Source organism: Cherax quadricarinatus, chromosome 80 (genome assembly GCF_038502225.1).
Source record: "Cherax quadricarinatus isolate ZL_2023a chromosome 80, ASM3850222v1, whole genome shotgun sequence".
In the NCBI taxonomy this organism is placed as follows: Eukaryota; Metazoa; Arthropoda; class Malacostraca; order Decapoda; family Parastacidae; genus Cherax; species Cherax quadricarinatus.
Window position 1 is genome coordinate 18575805 of NC_091371.1, and position 15507 is coordinate 18591311.

General features: G+C 40.2%; 1 protein-coding gene across 6 annotated transcripts in view; it reads right to left on the reverse strand.

Annotated features, from left to right (window-relative positions):
• Positions 1-15507, reverse strand: part of LOC128702366 (transcription elongation regulator 1) — a 219576-nt gene that overhangs the window by 74299 nt on the left and 129770 nt on the right. For 4 of the 6 annotated variants that reach the window (XM_053796594.2, XM_053796597.2, XM_053796595.2 and 1 more), the window contains one exon: positions 11906-11953. The exons of the other annotated variants lie outside the window; for them this stretch is intronic. In XM_053796594.2, coding sequence (XP_053652569.1) covers positions 11906-11953 — 48 coding nt within the window. The remainder of the gene's footprint in view (positions 1-11905; positions 11954-15507) is intronic. 6 annotated transcript variants of the gene reach the window in all.

The window sequence follows — 15507 nt, forward strand, 5'->3', positions numbered from 1 at the left end:
CTGTACTTGTGATTAAATATGCATATACAAAATATGCAAATGGCTACAGGTCTTCCCTGTCATTAAGCTGAATATCAAATTCTTTCACCACAATGCACGATGTTTTTCTTATATTATTCCAGGAATTTTAGGACAAGCTCAAGGGAAAGCATAATTCATTCATTCACCTTTTGAAAGTACCATATCACATTTATTGGAAAAAAAAGTTTACGTATGAGAGAAAAAGGAAATATAACGCGTGTCTGCATTTCTGATTAAGTTACCTAAGGCTGGTACCAAAAGTATGGCTAAATTATCTATTGCAGTTGAAGAGCAGTGAATCCTAGAAGCAGCACCATGTGGTCAAAACGGGCACATTTCCTAGTGAGCCAACTAAATGCATCAAGTAAAATAAAAGCTGTACTTCTACAAGGAGCATGAAAAAAATGACATAGGACCACAGTGGGTACTGCCATGATGGGTGAAAGATATATATAAAAAAAAAAAAAGTGATTTCCTTTAAACACTCAGTACCAAATTCAATTATTAGTCTATCTTCATATTCATAGATATGTTAGTTAATACAAAATAAGGCAATTATTTTATATAAAAGCAACTACAGGTCCGCCATCACAAATCCGGCAATCAGTTATTCGGTTCCTTCAGTTATTCGGCACTAATTTCGGCTAGCATAATTTCAAATTTCCAGGGTCGCCACACCAACCTGCTGGTACTGTTTGGTGGTGCTACTTGCTGCGTAAATCAATTTCTTTTTCTCCATTTATTGTTATAACCTGCTTACTTTTAGCCCTAGCCATGGTTCCAATGAATAAAAGAAATACTTTTCGTTGTGTAAGGCACCTACACAGTACGTTGTCCATTAAAGATAAGGTGGCTTTGAAGCCACTGCTGGTTGCTATGAGCTCAGTCTCGTGATGCAGGGGAATATGCTTTATTATTATGCTAATATCAACACTACAGCTTATTCCCTATCACAATTGATCTAATATGACATAATAAACAATATAAATAACATATTAAATACTCCAGAATGAATAATATTTGGCATAATACTGAGCAGTTCGACGGAGGTATGAAGAGGATACGAGATACAAGTACCATTCTCCTATCCCTGTCTTGGAGGCTTCCATTAGAGAAAACGGAGTTTAACACAGGGCTGTGATATACACTCGTGCTGCACCATAAACCTGAAACAAAAAAGCTGTTTTCTCTATATAGATTATCACACACAGCAGCGTATGTGTAGAGAGCCTAGGATAACCCAAAAAAGTCAGACAACGTGGCTTACTTCTAGTACCTGGCTAGGCTTATTCATATATAATTTTTGGTAAATATTTGATTCCCAGCCAGGGTAGAAACATTGGGCGTGTTTCTTTACACCTGTTGTCTATGTTCAGCCATCAGTAAATGGGTACCTGGGTGTTAGTGGACTGGTGTGGGTGTTATGCTGGGACGCTGACCTAATTTGCTTGAAATACTCTGCATAACAAGTGGCTTTCTATACAGAAGTACAGTGGAACCTCTACTTGTGAGTGTGTCCACGTGCGAGTTTTTCCAAATATGAGCAGTTGATGGGTCGATTTTTTGCTTCCATACGCAAGCAAAATTTCCACAAGCGAGCAGACCTCAAGGCAGGTTCCTTGACACTGGTGAAGGGCTCTTGCTCTTGATCTCAGGAACTGTATCTCATTTGTTTGTTGGACTATCTTACTGAAACTTGGGCAATGTATGATGGAAAGATGCTTCTTAACGTACACCAAAAATGAAAGAAATCTAAGCATAAATAATGGAGTTCACTTTTCAGCAATTAGCCACCCCTTAGCGGTATTTTCGCATGGTTTTTATGGCTGTATTCTCGTTTTTTTTGGTCTCATTTGATAGAAGGGAAGATATATTACAGAAATAGATATGATTTTGATTGCTTTCACTACAAAAAGTGCCTTGAAATTGAGTTCAACCTAGGAGAAATGGTCCATTGCTTGGCTGTTTGGGTTGACATTATTTATACAATTATTGCAATAAGGAATAACAGTAAATCTTATATTTTTTGTGTGAATAAAAATTACAAATTATTTATAAAAAAATAATAATAATAATAATAATAATATGTATAATAATAATACTTTTTTTTTCAACAAGTCGGCCGTCTCCCACCGAGGCAGGGCGACCCAAAAAAAAAAAAAAAAAAAAAATCTCCAAAAATAAAATACTTTCATCATCATTCAACACTTTCACCACACTCACACATTATCACTGTTTTTGCAGAGGTGCTCAGAATACAACAGTTTAGAAGCATATACATATAAAGATACACAACATATCCCTCCAAACTGCCAATATCCCAAACCCCTCCTTTAAAGTGCAGGCATTGTACTTCCCATTTCCAGGACTCAAGTCCGACTATATGAAAATAACCGGTTTCCCTGAATCCCTTCACTAAATATTACCCTGCTCACACTCCAACAGATCGTCAGGTCCCAAGTACCATTCGTCTCCATTCACTCCTATCCAACACGCTCACGCACGCTTGCTGGAAGTCCAAGCCCCTCGCCCACAAAACCTTCTTTACCCCCCCTCTCCAACCCTTTCGAGGACGACCCCTACCCCGTCTTCCTTCCCCTATAGATTTATATGCTTTCCATGTCATTCTACTTTGACCCATTCTCTCTAAATGACCAAACCTCAACAACCCCTCTTCTGCCCTCTGACTAATACTTTTATTAACTCCACACCTTTTCCTAATTTACACACTCAGAATTTTCTGCATAATATTTACACCACACATTGCCCTTAAACAGGACATCTCCACTGCCTCCAACCGTCTCCTCACTGCTGCATTTACCACCCAAGCTTCACACCCATATAAGAGTGTTGGTACTACTATACTTTCATACATTCCCTTCTTTACCTCCATAGATAATGTTTTTTGACTCCACATATACCTCAATGCACCACTCACCTTTTTTCCCTCATCAATTCTATGATTAACCTCATCCTTCATAAATCCATCCGCCGACACGTCAACTCCCAAGTATCTGAAAACATTCACTTCTTCCATACTCCTCCTCCCCAATTTGATATCCAATTTTTCTTTATCTAAATCATTTGATACCCTCATCACCTTACTCTTTTCTATGTTCACTTTCAACTTTCTACCTTTACACACATTCCCAAACTCATCCACTAACATTTGCAATTTTTCTTTAGAATCTCCCATAAGCACAGTATCATCAGCAAAAAGGAACTGTGTCAATTCCCATTTTGAATTTGATTACCCATAATTTAATCCCACCCCTCTCCCGAACACCCTAGCATTTACTTCCTTTCCAACTCCATCTATAAATATATTAAACAACCATGGTGACATTACACATCCCTGTCTAAGACCGACTTTTACCGTGAAGTAGTCTCCCTCTCTTCTACACACCCTAACCTGAGCCTCACTATCCTCATAAAAACTCTTTACAGTATTTAATAACTTACCACCTATTCCATGTACTTGCAACATCTGCCACATTGCTCCTCTATCCACTCTATCATATGCCTTTTCTAAATCCATAAATGCAATAAAAACTTCCCTACCTTTATCTAAATACTGTTCACATATATGCTTCAATGTAAACACTTGATCTACACATCCCCTACCCACTCTGAAACCTCCTTGCTCATCCGCAATACTACATTCTGTCTTGCCTCTAATTCTTTCAATTATAACCCTACCGTACACTTTTCCTGGTATACTCAGTAAACTTATTCCTCTATAATTTTTACAATCTCTTTTGTCCCCTTTCCCTTTGTATAAAGGGACTATACATGCTCTCTGCCAATCCCTAGGTACCTTCCCCTCTTCATACATTTATTCAACAAAAATACCAACCACTCCAACACTATATCCCCCCCTGCTTTTAACATTTCTGTCATGACCCCATCAGTTCCAACTGCTTTACCCCCTTTCATTCTGCGTAATGCCTCACGTACCTCCCCCACACTTACATTCTGCTCCTCTTCACTCCTAAAATATGGTATACCTCCCTGACCAGTGCATGAAATTACCGCCTCTCTTTCGTCCTTAACATTTAAAAGTTCCTCAAAATATTCTTGCCATCTACCTAATACCTCCATCTCCCCATCTACTAACTCCCCTACTCTGTTTTTAACTGACAAATCCATACTTTCCCTAGGCTTTCTTAACTTGTTTAACTCACTCCAAAATTTTTTCTTATTTTCATTAAAATTTCTTGACAGTGCCTCTCCCACTCTATCATCTGCTCTCCTTTTGCACTCTCTCACCACTCTCTTCACCTTTCTTTTACTCTCCATATACTCTGCTCTTCTTATAACACTTCTGCTTTGTAAAAACCTTTCATAAGCTACCTTTTTCTCTTTTAATCACACCCTTTACTTAATCATTCCACCAATCACTCCTCTTTCCTCCTGCCCCCACCCTCCTATAACCACAAACTTCTGCCCCACATTCTAATACTGCATTTTTAAAACTATTCCAACCCTCTTCAACACCCCCACTACTCATCTTTGCTCTAACCCACCTTTCTGCCAATAGTCGCTTAAATCTCACCCGAACTTCCTCCTCCCTCAGTTTATACACTTTCACCTCCCTCTTACTTGTTGTTGCCACCTTCCTCTTTTCCCATCTACCTCTTACTCTAACTGTAGCTACAACTAAATAATGATCTGATATATCAGTTGCCCCTCTATAAACATGTACATCCTGGAGCCTACCCATCAACCTTTTATCCAAAAATATATAATCTAATAAACTACTTTCATTACGTGTGACATCATACCTTGTATATTTATTTATCCTCTTTTTCACAAAATATGTATTACTTATTACTAAATCTCTTTCTACACATAGCTCAATTAAAGGCTCCCTATTTACATTTACCCCTGGCACCCGAAATTTACCTACTACTCCCTCCATAACATTTTTACCCACTTTAGCATTTAAATCCCCAACCACCATTACTCTCACACTTGATTCAAAACTCCCCACGCATTCACTCAACATTTCCCAAAATCTCTCTCTCTCCTCTACACTTCTCTCTTCTCCAGGTGCATACACGCTTATTATAACCCACTTTTCACATCCAATCTTTATTTTACTCCACATAATCCTTGAATACATTTATAGTCCCTCTTTTCCTGCCATAGCTTATCCTTCAACATTATTGCTACTCCTTAACCCTTTGAGGGTCAACAGGCCCTCTCCGAGACTCGTTCTCAGGGTCGGCCAACTTTAAAAAAAAAAAAAATTTCTTATGAAAAGATAGAGAATCTTTTCCCGATCATAATGTCACCAAAAATATGAAATTTGATGGAAAACTTACGGAATTATGCTCTCGCGAAGTTAGCGGTCTCGGCGATGTTTACGGATCGGCGATTTTGCCCACTTTGAGCCCCATTTTCGGCCACTTCCACTGTACTAGTCGACAAAATACATGAATATTTCGCTAGAACTCCATTTTTTCTATTGAATGAGTGCAAGAAACCCCCCATTTACCAGTTTCAACTATCCAGTACCGTGGTTAGAATTTAGCAATTTTGCCAATTTCACACAAATTTCAAAAGATGCCAATTTCTGAATAGGGTCCAGAACAAACAAGAAATACATTCCTGGCACTAAAATGACATTTCCTCTGTTCATCAGTCACGTCTCAAGGCCCCTCTTACATTCTTTTGCTTTCCACTTTGAATTTTTATTCTTACAAAAAAATAGATTTACTGTTATGCAGACTACTGCATTAGTGTAAAAAATGGTATGAATCATATTGGCGCACTTGCAAAAGAATATTAGACTCACCAGTTGACGTGTATTGGACGTTTGGCATGATTTGTTTACTTTTGAACTTTGGTAAAAATCGAACATTTCTGCTACTTTGAGCTCAATTTCAAGGTACTTTTCATTGTAAAACCTCCACCTGTTACATAATGACATATTTTATTCATTCTAGAATATAAATCATATTTCTATGTTATTTTTTGTTGTTTTTTATGTCATATTAGATGAACTGTGATACAGTGGAACCTCAAAAATCGAACGTATCACATATCGAACGTTTCGAAAACAGGACCATTTTTTCGGACAAACTGTGTCCCTATTATCAAATGTACCCCTGTCTTTGGACCGCCGGGTACGCGACCTGTCTGCCGCCCGCTCTGTCCACGTCCCCGCGCAGGTGCCGTGAGCAGTCTAGCTTTGTTTATGCTTGAGTGAACACTAACCTGCGCTCTCATTCACGCATTTTACGATTATTTCGTTGTGTTTAGTGCTTGTGGGACTGTGAAATAAGCTGCCATGGTCCCAAAGAAACTTGCTAGTGGTACCCCTGTGGTAAAGAAAGTGAGAAACACCATAGATGTGAAGAAGGAAATAATACAAGAGTATGAGAGTGGTGTGAGACTTGTTCAGCTTGCCAAGATGTATGGGAAAAACAAGTCGACCATCGGTTCTATCCTGTCAAAGAAAGAACAAATCAAGGAAGCTGATGTTGCGAAAGGTGTTAATATAGGAAGTGAATTAGGTGCCCTCTTCAAAGATTAAGGAGATTTGTGCCAAGTGGAATGTCCAAATGTTTGTGCAGAAGTACCACCCTGAGCAAGCTGAAACAAGCCATCTTTGTAACAAGTTCAGTGACAGAACCATGTCCCATTTTAGGGAAATGTTAAAGAGGCACCAGAAACAGAGGACTGTGGACAGTAATTTTGCGAGACAGGGGTCCAGCGACTCTCAAGCTGGTCCTAGTGGCATTAAAAGACAGAGAAGGGAAGTAACCCCAGAGAAGGCTTCACCTGAAGTCCTCATGGAGGGGAATTCTCCTTCCAAACACTAACCCCAACTCCCTCCCTCCCTCCTCCCTAGCTTCCAGATGCCATCACCAATCTTCAATAAAGGTAGGTAAAAATGTTATTTTATATGCATTACTATACATAATTAAAAACTATAGTATTTGTTGTACGTAAAACTGATTAATCTCTATAAAACGTATTTTTTGTGTGAATATTTTTGGGTTTCTGGAATGGATTAATTGTATTTCCATTATTTCTTATGGGAAATATTGCTTTGAATTTCAGACTTTTCAAACTTAGAACTAGCTCCTGGAACGGATTAAGTTCGATTTTTGAGGTTCCACTGTATATAAATAAGCCATATAGATGATATTAGCGAAATTATTCATGAAGTATTTTGCCCGGTCTCCAGACAAACTTTCATCCACCGCCGACACCGCCCATACCAGTACATGAATGACATTTTATTCATTCTAGGGTATATATCATGTTTCTATGTTATTTATATTGTTTATTATGTCATATTGGATGAACTGTGAGAGATAAATAAGCTGTATAGATGATATCAGCTAAATTATTCATAAAGTATTTTGCCCGGTCTCCAGCCAAACTCGTCCACCGCCGACACCGCCCATACCACCACATGAATGACATTTTATTCAATTTAGAGTATATATCAGGGTTGTATGTTATTTATATTCTTTATTATGTCATATTAGATGAAGTGAGATAGATAAATAAGCCGTAAAGTTGATATTAGCAAAATTATTGAGGTACAAAATTCCACTGGAACAGATTAATTGCATTTCAATTAATTTAAGTGAGGAAAACTGACTCTGCAAACGAGCAAACCCAGTTGCGAGCAAGGTCATGGAACGGATTAAACTCGCAAGTAGAGGTTCCACTGTGTGTCACTGATGTCAAATAGACCTGTTTACCCTGTACATGTACATGTAGTAAATAAAGATATTACTAGTAATATTATTATCATTGTTGTTGTTGTTGTTGGGTTATCTTATTGAAACTTGGGCAATGTACGATGGAAAGATAGCTCTTAACGTACACCAAAAATGAAAGAATTCAAACCATAAATAGCAGAGTTCACTTCTCAGCCATTAGCGGCCGCTTAGCGGTATATTTTTTATGGTTATATTCTCGTTTTTTCGGTGTCATTTGATAGAATGGAAGATATATTACAGAAATATATATGATTTTGATAACTTTCATGACGAAAAGTACAGTGGACCCTTAACCAGCGATGGCATCGATTAACGATAAATCTGACTAGCGATACATTTAAACGCAAAAATTTTGCCTCAACTAGCGCTTAAAAATCTGACCAGCGCTATTCGTTCCATACCATACGCGTCCACTTTGGCCTGAGCGCGCCTCACTTGTCCCTTGGGTGTCAGTGTTTACAAGCCAGCCAGCCGCCGCGGTCGCTTCCAAACATACAACAACTGGAACATTTCATATTATCACAGCCTTTGTAGTGATTGCACCTGCAAAATAAGTCACCATGGGCCCCACGAAAGCTTCTAGTGCCAACCCTACAGCAAAAAGGGTGAGAATTACTATGGAGATGAAGAAAGAGATCATTGCTAAGTATGAAAGTGGAGTGCGTGTCTCTGAGCTGGTCAGGTTGTATAATAAACCCCAATCAACCATCGCTACTATTGTGGGTAAGAAAACGGCAATCAAGGAAGCTGTTCTTGCCAAAGGTGCAGCTGCTGCTGCACCACAGTCAGCTGTTGTTGTTGCTGCACCACCATCAGCTGTATTACTCGAAGATGTGGTGTGTGTGTTGTTTGTGTGGCTTAACGTGAAACAATTACCGAGAAACGATTAACCCCGGAGAGTTAGCCACCCAGGATAACCCAAGAAAGTCAGTGCATCATCGAGGACTGTAACTTATTTCCATTGGGGGTCCTTAATCTTGTCCCCCAGGATGCGACCCACAACAGTTGACTAACACCCAGGTGAACAGGAAAAAATGCCTGGAACTAGTGCTCATATTGCTGAGGTTAGTGGGGAGGATGTGGAAGAGTTGGTGGAGGAGGACAATGAAGAACAAACCACTGATGAGCTGCTAGATCATCTTCAACAGTAAGAGGCCACACCTGAGGAAACTGCTTCGGAGGGGAGAGAGAAATTGAAGAAGTTGCCTACTTCAAAGATTAAGGAAATGTGTGCAATGTGGCTTAAAGTGCAAACCTTTTTTGATGAAAATCACCCTCACACAGCTATTGCAAGCCGTGCTGGTGACTATTACACTGACAATGTTGTGAAATACTTTAGGATAAAGGAACGAGAGGTACAGGCCTCTATGGACAGATATGTTGTGCGACAGAAGTCCAGTGACTCTGAAGCTGGTCCTAGTGGCATTAAAAGAACAAGGGAAGTAACCCCAGAAAAAGACTTGCTGCCTCAAGTGCTAATGGAAGGGGATTCCCCTTCTAAACACTAACAAGATCAACAGTCTCCCCTCCTCCCATCCCATCAGTCCATCACCAGATCTTCAATAAAGCTAAGTGTCATGTAACTGTGCATGTCTTCTTCAGTTTGTGTGTATTAAAATTAATATTTCATGTGGTAAAAAAATTTTTTTCTATACTTTGGGGTGTTTTGCACGGATTAATTTGATTTCCATTATTTCTTATGGGGAAAATTAACTTGACTAACGATTATTTTGATTAATGATGAGCTCTCAGGAACGGATTAATATCGCTGGTTGAGGGTCCACTGTACCTTGAAATTGCACCCACAGTAGCAGAAATGTTCTATTTTGTAGCGAATCTCAGGAGTCAACAATTGATGTCACCGTCCAATACCTGTCCGCCTGCCAGTCCAAATTCCAATACAGTCAAGAATGGGTTGACATTATTTATACAATTATTACAATAATGCAGTAGTCTGCATAACAGTAAATCTTTTACTTTATTGTGTGAATAAAAATTCCAAATGGTAAGCAATAGTAATATAAGAAGGGCCTGGAGCCATGACTAATGAATAGAGAAAATGGTATTTTAGTGCCAGGAATGTCTGCGTTGTTTATTCTGGACCCTATTTTGGAATTGGCATCTGTGAAATTGGCCAAATTGCCAATTTCTGACCACTTTATTGGGTAGTTGAAATAGGTGAATGGGCGGTTTCTTGTACTCAGTCGACAGACTAGAAGTAAATAAGTTTATTCAGGTATACACAAATACAGTTGCATAGATTATCATACATAGCAGCATATGTATAGAGCACCTAGGATAACCCAAAAACGTCAGACAAAGTGACTTATTTCCAGTACCTGGCTAGGGCTTGTCATATATATTTGGAAAATATTTTTTTTATCTCGGTTGTTTGTTGGGCTATCTCATCGAAACTTGGGCAATGTATGATGGAAAGATGCTTCTTAACATACCCCAAAAATAAAAAAGAGGGACGATAAATAAGAAAGTTCACTTTTCAGCCATTAGCCGCCTATTTGCGGTATACAGTGGACCCCCGCATAACGATCACCTCCGAATGCGACCAATTATGTAAGTGTATTTATGTAAGTGCGTTTGCACGTGTATGTTTGGGGGTCTGAAATGGACTAATCTACTTCACAATATTCCTTATGGGAACAAATTCGGTCAGTACTGGCACCTGAACATACTTCTGGAGTGAAAAAATATCGTTAACCGGGGTTCCACTGTATTTTCGTATGGTTTTTATGGTTGTATTCTCGTTTGTTTGGTCTCATTTGATAGAATGGAAGATATGTTACAGAAATAGACATGATTTTGATTGCTTTCATGACAAAAAGTACTTTGAAATTGAGCTCAAGGTAACGGAAATGTTCGATTTTTGTTGATATTAAATGAACTTCGTGCAAGTTGGTTAATTTTATTAAGTGTATTCTAACCTAACCAACTCTGTAATCCGGCAAGCTCAGTAATCCAGCACACTACAGGTCCCAATGATGCCAGATTTGTGATGGAGGACCTATAATAGGTTGTGTGTAAATGTTTGATTCCCAACCTATTGCCACAAACAAGGAAAACAAGACATGAGACTTTTCGGTGGATTTTTTTACTTACAAGTTTTGGAAACAATCAGTATTTCCAATCTGTAATTTCCTCATGTACACTGCACTTAGCCCCTCCCCTCTCAACACTTTCATACAATAGCAACTCTCACAAAAACTAACCTATTAGAGAAAATGGGTCAAGTTTTGTGCAACCACTTTCATTCAAATACTAAATGAAGCAAACCCCTCAATAAAGGTACAAAACACAACTGTATAGAAACCACCAGATACAAAATGCTCTAAGAGGAAATATCTGAGAAAAACAGTATTTTCTTATAGATTAGGTTGACTGCTAGAGAATAATTATATCCTCAGTGTCTCGTTGCAAAACTGCAACTAGTTAAAAAATATCCAGTGGTTTTAGCTTGAACAATGTGATGACTAACATTTTCCAGCTCCTTCACTGGATATGGCAACTAAGCACTTGCTTTGAACCAGTAGAGTAAAATAACAGCAGGCAATAAAATATGCATCTATTTACAAATTGCCTTGTTCTGTTTGGTAAAACTCTAGGGGCTGGTTCCCATGTTTAATCTTTAAACATTAATTACATTAGTGACAAAAGACCAGGGAGCACCTAAAACATTTGCCTTAAGAAATCATTGCACAGGCAAGGCTTGAACCCATGGAAGGCGAGTCCTAAACCTCACCTGCCATGGGTTCTCTTACAGCTTCACAAGTTCTGTCATTTATCTGCAATCCTGTTACTATGATTTTGCAAGTCATTTGCCTCAAGAATCATTCATACAAATTTGACCATGAAAGTATAAAAAAAAACTCTCCACACACACACACACACACACACACAAATAAATTATGTAAAGAATGGGATACAGGAACACTAACAAAAATGAGTTTATAAAATACTGACCTACAATAAGAAAAAATACATACTTTAATGTAATAACAATGCAACATTTGCTGAAATGGCAATAGGTGGTTGGAGAAAATGGAGCAGACCAAGTGTGTCTGCAGTACAAATTTAGCTGAAGGCGAGAACCATCACTAAAGAAATGAGGACCCTCTCTTACTTACCCCCATGGCAGAGCTTCCATGGCCAACTGAGGCCAACTGGTCTACTACCTGGAGGTAGTAAAATAAATGTCAAAATCCTATTCATGGTTTACAGATGAAGAGGTGATAAGAGGATTTTTAATGAACATGACCAAGCCCTGAGGCACTACCTCCAACACATCTATCTAATTTAATGCATTTGTTCAAAGTATGAAAGAGAGAGGGACATCGGGACTGGAAGAGTATGCATAGTTCCTTTGGAAAAAAAAGGGGGGGGGGTTATTAAGAGAGCAAAAATTTTAGGGTAATATGCCTGTTGAGTATACCATGTGAAGTGTATGGGAATTATTATTGTAAGAATTAACGAAAAGACAGCAGAATTACAGATGAAGGAGGTTTTAGGAAAGGTAAGGGCTGCATAGAGCATGTATTTACATTGAAGCACACAAGTGAGCAAAATTTAGATAAAGGAAACAGGATTTTGTTGAATTTATGGAATGAGGAACAGCACATCAAAGAGTCGATATGGAAGTAATGCAGCAATTATTACAAGTGTATGGAATAGGTGACAGGTTACTTAAAGTAGTCAAACTTTTATGGGTTAATGAGGCTCAGGTTAAGGTATGCAGAGTAGGAGAAAGGGAGATTATTTTCCAGTAAAAGTAGGCCTTCGACTGATGTCTCATGTCACCTTGGTAGTTCACATATCTATAAATCGGGTTGTTAAAGAAGTGAATGCTAGGGTCTTCGGGAGAAGAATGAGTTTAAAAGATGAAGAAATAAATACAAAGCAGGAATTGTCATGGTTGCATTTGGCGATTCTGAAGAGAAACTGCTAAGACTGGTAGACTAATTTGGGAAGGTAAGTAAAGAAGGAAATTAAGTTAACACAGGAAAGAACAAGGTCAGAATAACAAAAATACAGGTAATAAAAGATTGGATATCAGATAGGAAGGATGTAGTATAGAGGAAGTGAATGTGACAAGGTATTTGGAAGTGAACTTGTTGGCAAACAGGTTTACGAAAGACTACATGAACCAAGGGAGGAAAAAGGATGGGTGGTACACTGAGGCATCTGGAGACAAAGAACTTTATCCAAAGAGGTATAAAGGAAAAACATAACAGAGTACAGTGGTATCAACAACCTTACATTGGTGTGAAGCATGAGTTGCAAACATTGCAGCAAGAAAGAAGCTGACAGCACTGAAGATGTCATGTCTGAGAGCAACGTATGGTGTGACTATTATGCCAATAATTCAGTCTGGAGATTAGAAATATTGTTCAGGGGGCTGAGAGGGTTCTAGTGCATATCTGGACATTTACAGAGGACGGAGCAAAATAGAATGACTTAAGAGGGTGTATAAATCTATAATGAAGGGAAGAAGGGGAAGGGGGGGTCATCCTAGATATTTGTTGGTTGGGAGATGGGGGTGGGGGTAAGAGGTGGTTAGGCATGCAACTGACTTGGACATTCAACATGCACGCATGCGTGTGTGTGTGCACGTGCATGTGAGTGTGCATGTATGTGTGTGTATGGGGTTGCATCTGTGTGGTTGTGTGTGTGTGTGTGTGCACGTGTGTATGCATTTGAGTGTGCATTTGAGTGTGCATGTGTGTGTGCATGTGTGTGTGTGTGTGTGCATGTGTGTGTGTGTGTGTGTGCATGTGTGTGTGCATGTGTGTGTGCATGTGCATGTGTGTGTGCATGTGTGTGCATGTGTGTGTGCATGTGTGTGTGTGCATGTGTGTGTGTGCATGTGTGTGTGTGCATGTGTGTGTGTGTGCATGTGTGTGCATGTGTGTGTGCATGTGTGTGTGCATGTGTGTGCATGTGTGTGTGCATATGTGTGTGTGGATGTGTGTGTGCGTATGTGTGTGCATATGTGTGTGCGTATGTGTGAGCATGTGTGCGTGCATGTGTGCGTGCATGTGTGTGCATGTGTGTGTGCATGTGTGTACTCACCTAGTTGTACTCACCTAGTTGAGGTTGCGGGGGTCGAGTCCGAGCTCCTGGCCCCGCCTCTTCACTGATCGCTACTAGGTCACTCTCCCTGAGCCGTGAGCTTTATCATACCTCTGCTTAAAGCTATGTATGGATCCTGCCTCCACTACATCGCTTCCCAAACTATTCCACTTACTGACTACTCTGTGGCTGAAGAAATACTTCCTAACATCCCTGTGATTCATCTGTGTCTTCAGCTTCCAACTGTGTCCCCTTGTTACTGTGTCCAATCTCTGGAACATCCTGTCTTTGTCCACCTTGTCAATTCCTCTCAGTATTTTGTATGTCGTTATCATGTCCCCCCTATCTCTCCTGTCCTCCAGTGTCATCAGGTTGATTTCCCTTAACCTCTCCTCGTAGGACATACCTCTTAGCTCTGGGACTAGTCTTGTTGCAAACCTTTGCACTTTCTCTAGTTTCTTTACGTGCTTGGCTAGGTGTGGGTTCCAAACTGGTGCCGCATACTCCAATATGGGCCTAACGTATACGGTGTACAGGGTCCTGAACGATTCCTTATTAAGATGTCGGAATGCTGTTCTGAGGTTTGCTAGGCGCCCATATGCTGCAGCAGTTATTTGGTTGATGTGCGCTTCAGGAGATGTGCCTGGTGTTATACTCACCCCAAGATCTTTTTCCTTGAGTGAGGTTTGTAGTCTCTGACCCCCTAGACTGTACTCCGTCTGCGGCCTTCTTTGCCCTTCCCCAATCTTCATGACTTTGCACTTGGTGGGATTGAACTCCAGGAGCCAATTGCTGGACCAGGTCTGCAGCCTGTCCAGATCCCTTTGTAGTTCTGCCTGGTCTTCGATCGAGTGTATTCTTCTCATCAACTTCACGTCATCTGCAAACAGGGACACCTCAGAGTCTATTCCTTCCGTCATGTCGTTCACAAATACCAGAAACAGCACTGGTCCTAGGACTGACCCCTGCGGGACCCCGCTGGTCACAGGTGCCCACTCTGACACCTCGCCACGTACCATGACTCGCTGCTGTCTTCCTGACAAGTATTCCCTGATCTATTGTAGTGCCTTCCCTGTTATCCCTGCTTGGTCCTCCAGTTTTTGCACCAATCTCTTGTGTGGAACTGTGTCAAACGCCTTCTTGCAGTCCAAGAAAATGCAATCCACCCACCCCTCTCTCTCTTGTCACCATGTGTGTGTGCGTGTGTGTGTGTGTGTGTGTGTGTGTGTGTGTGTGTGTGTGTGTGTGTGTGTGTGTGTGTGTGTGTGTGTGTGTGTGTGTGTGTGTGTGTGTGTGTGTGTGTGTGTGTGTGTGTGTGTGTGTGTGTGTGTGTGTGTGTGTGTGTGTGCGCGCGTGCCCCATGAGCTCTATCATACCTCGCCTTAAAACTATGTATGGTTCCTGCCTCCACCACATCACTTTCTAGGCTATTCCATGGCCTGACTACTCTATGACTGAAGAAATACTTCCTAACATCCCTTTGATTCATCTGAGTCTTCAACTTCCAATTGTGACCTCTTGTGTCTGTGTCCCATCTCTGGAACATCCCGTCTTTGTCCACCTCGTCTATTCCGCGCAGTATTTTATATGTCGTTATCATGTCTCCCCTGACCCTCCTGGCCTCCAGTGTCGTCAGGCCGATTTCCCTCAACCTTTCTTC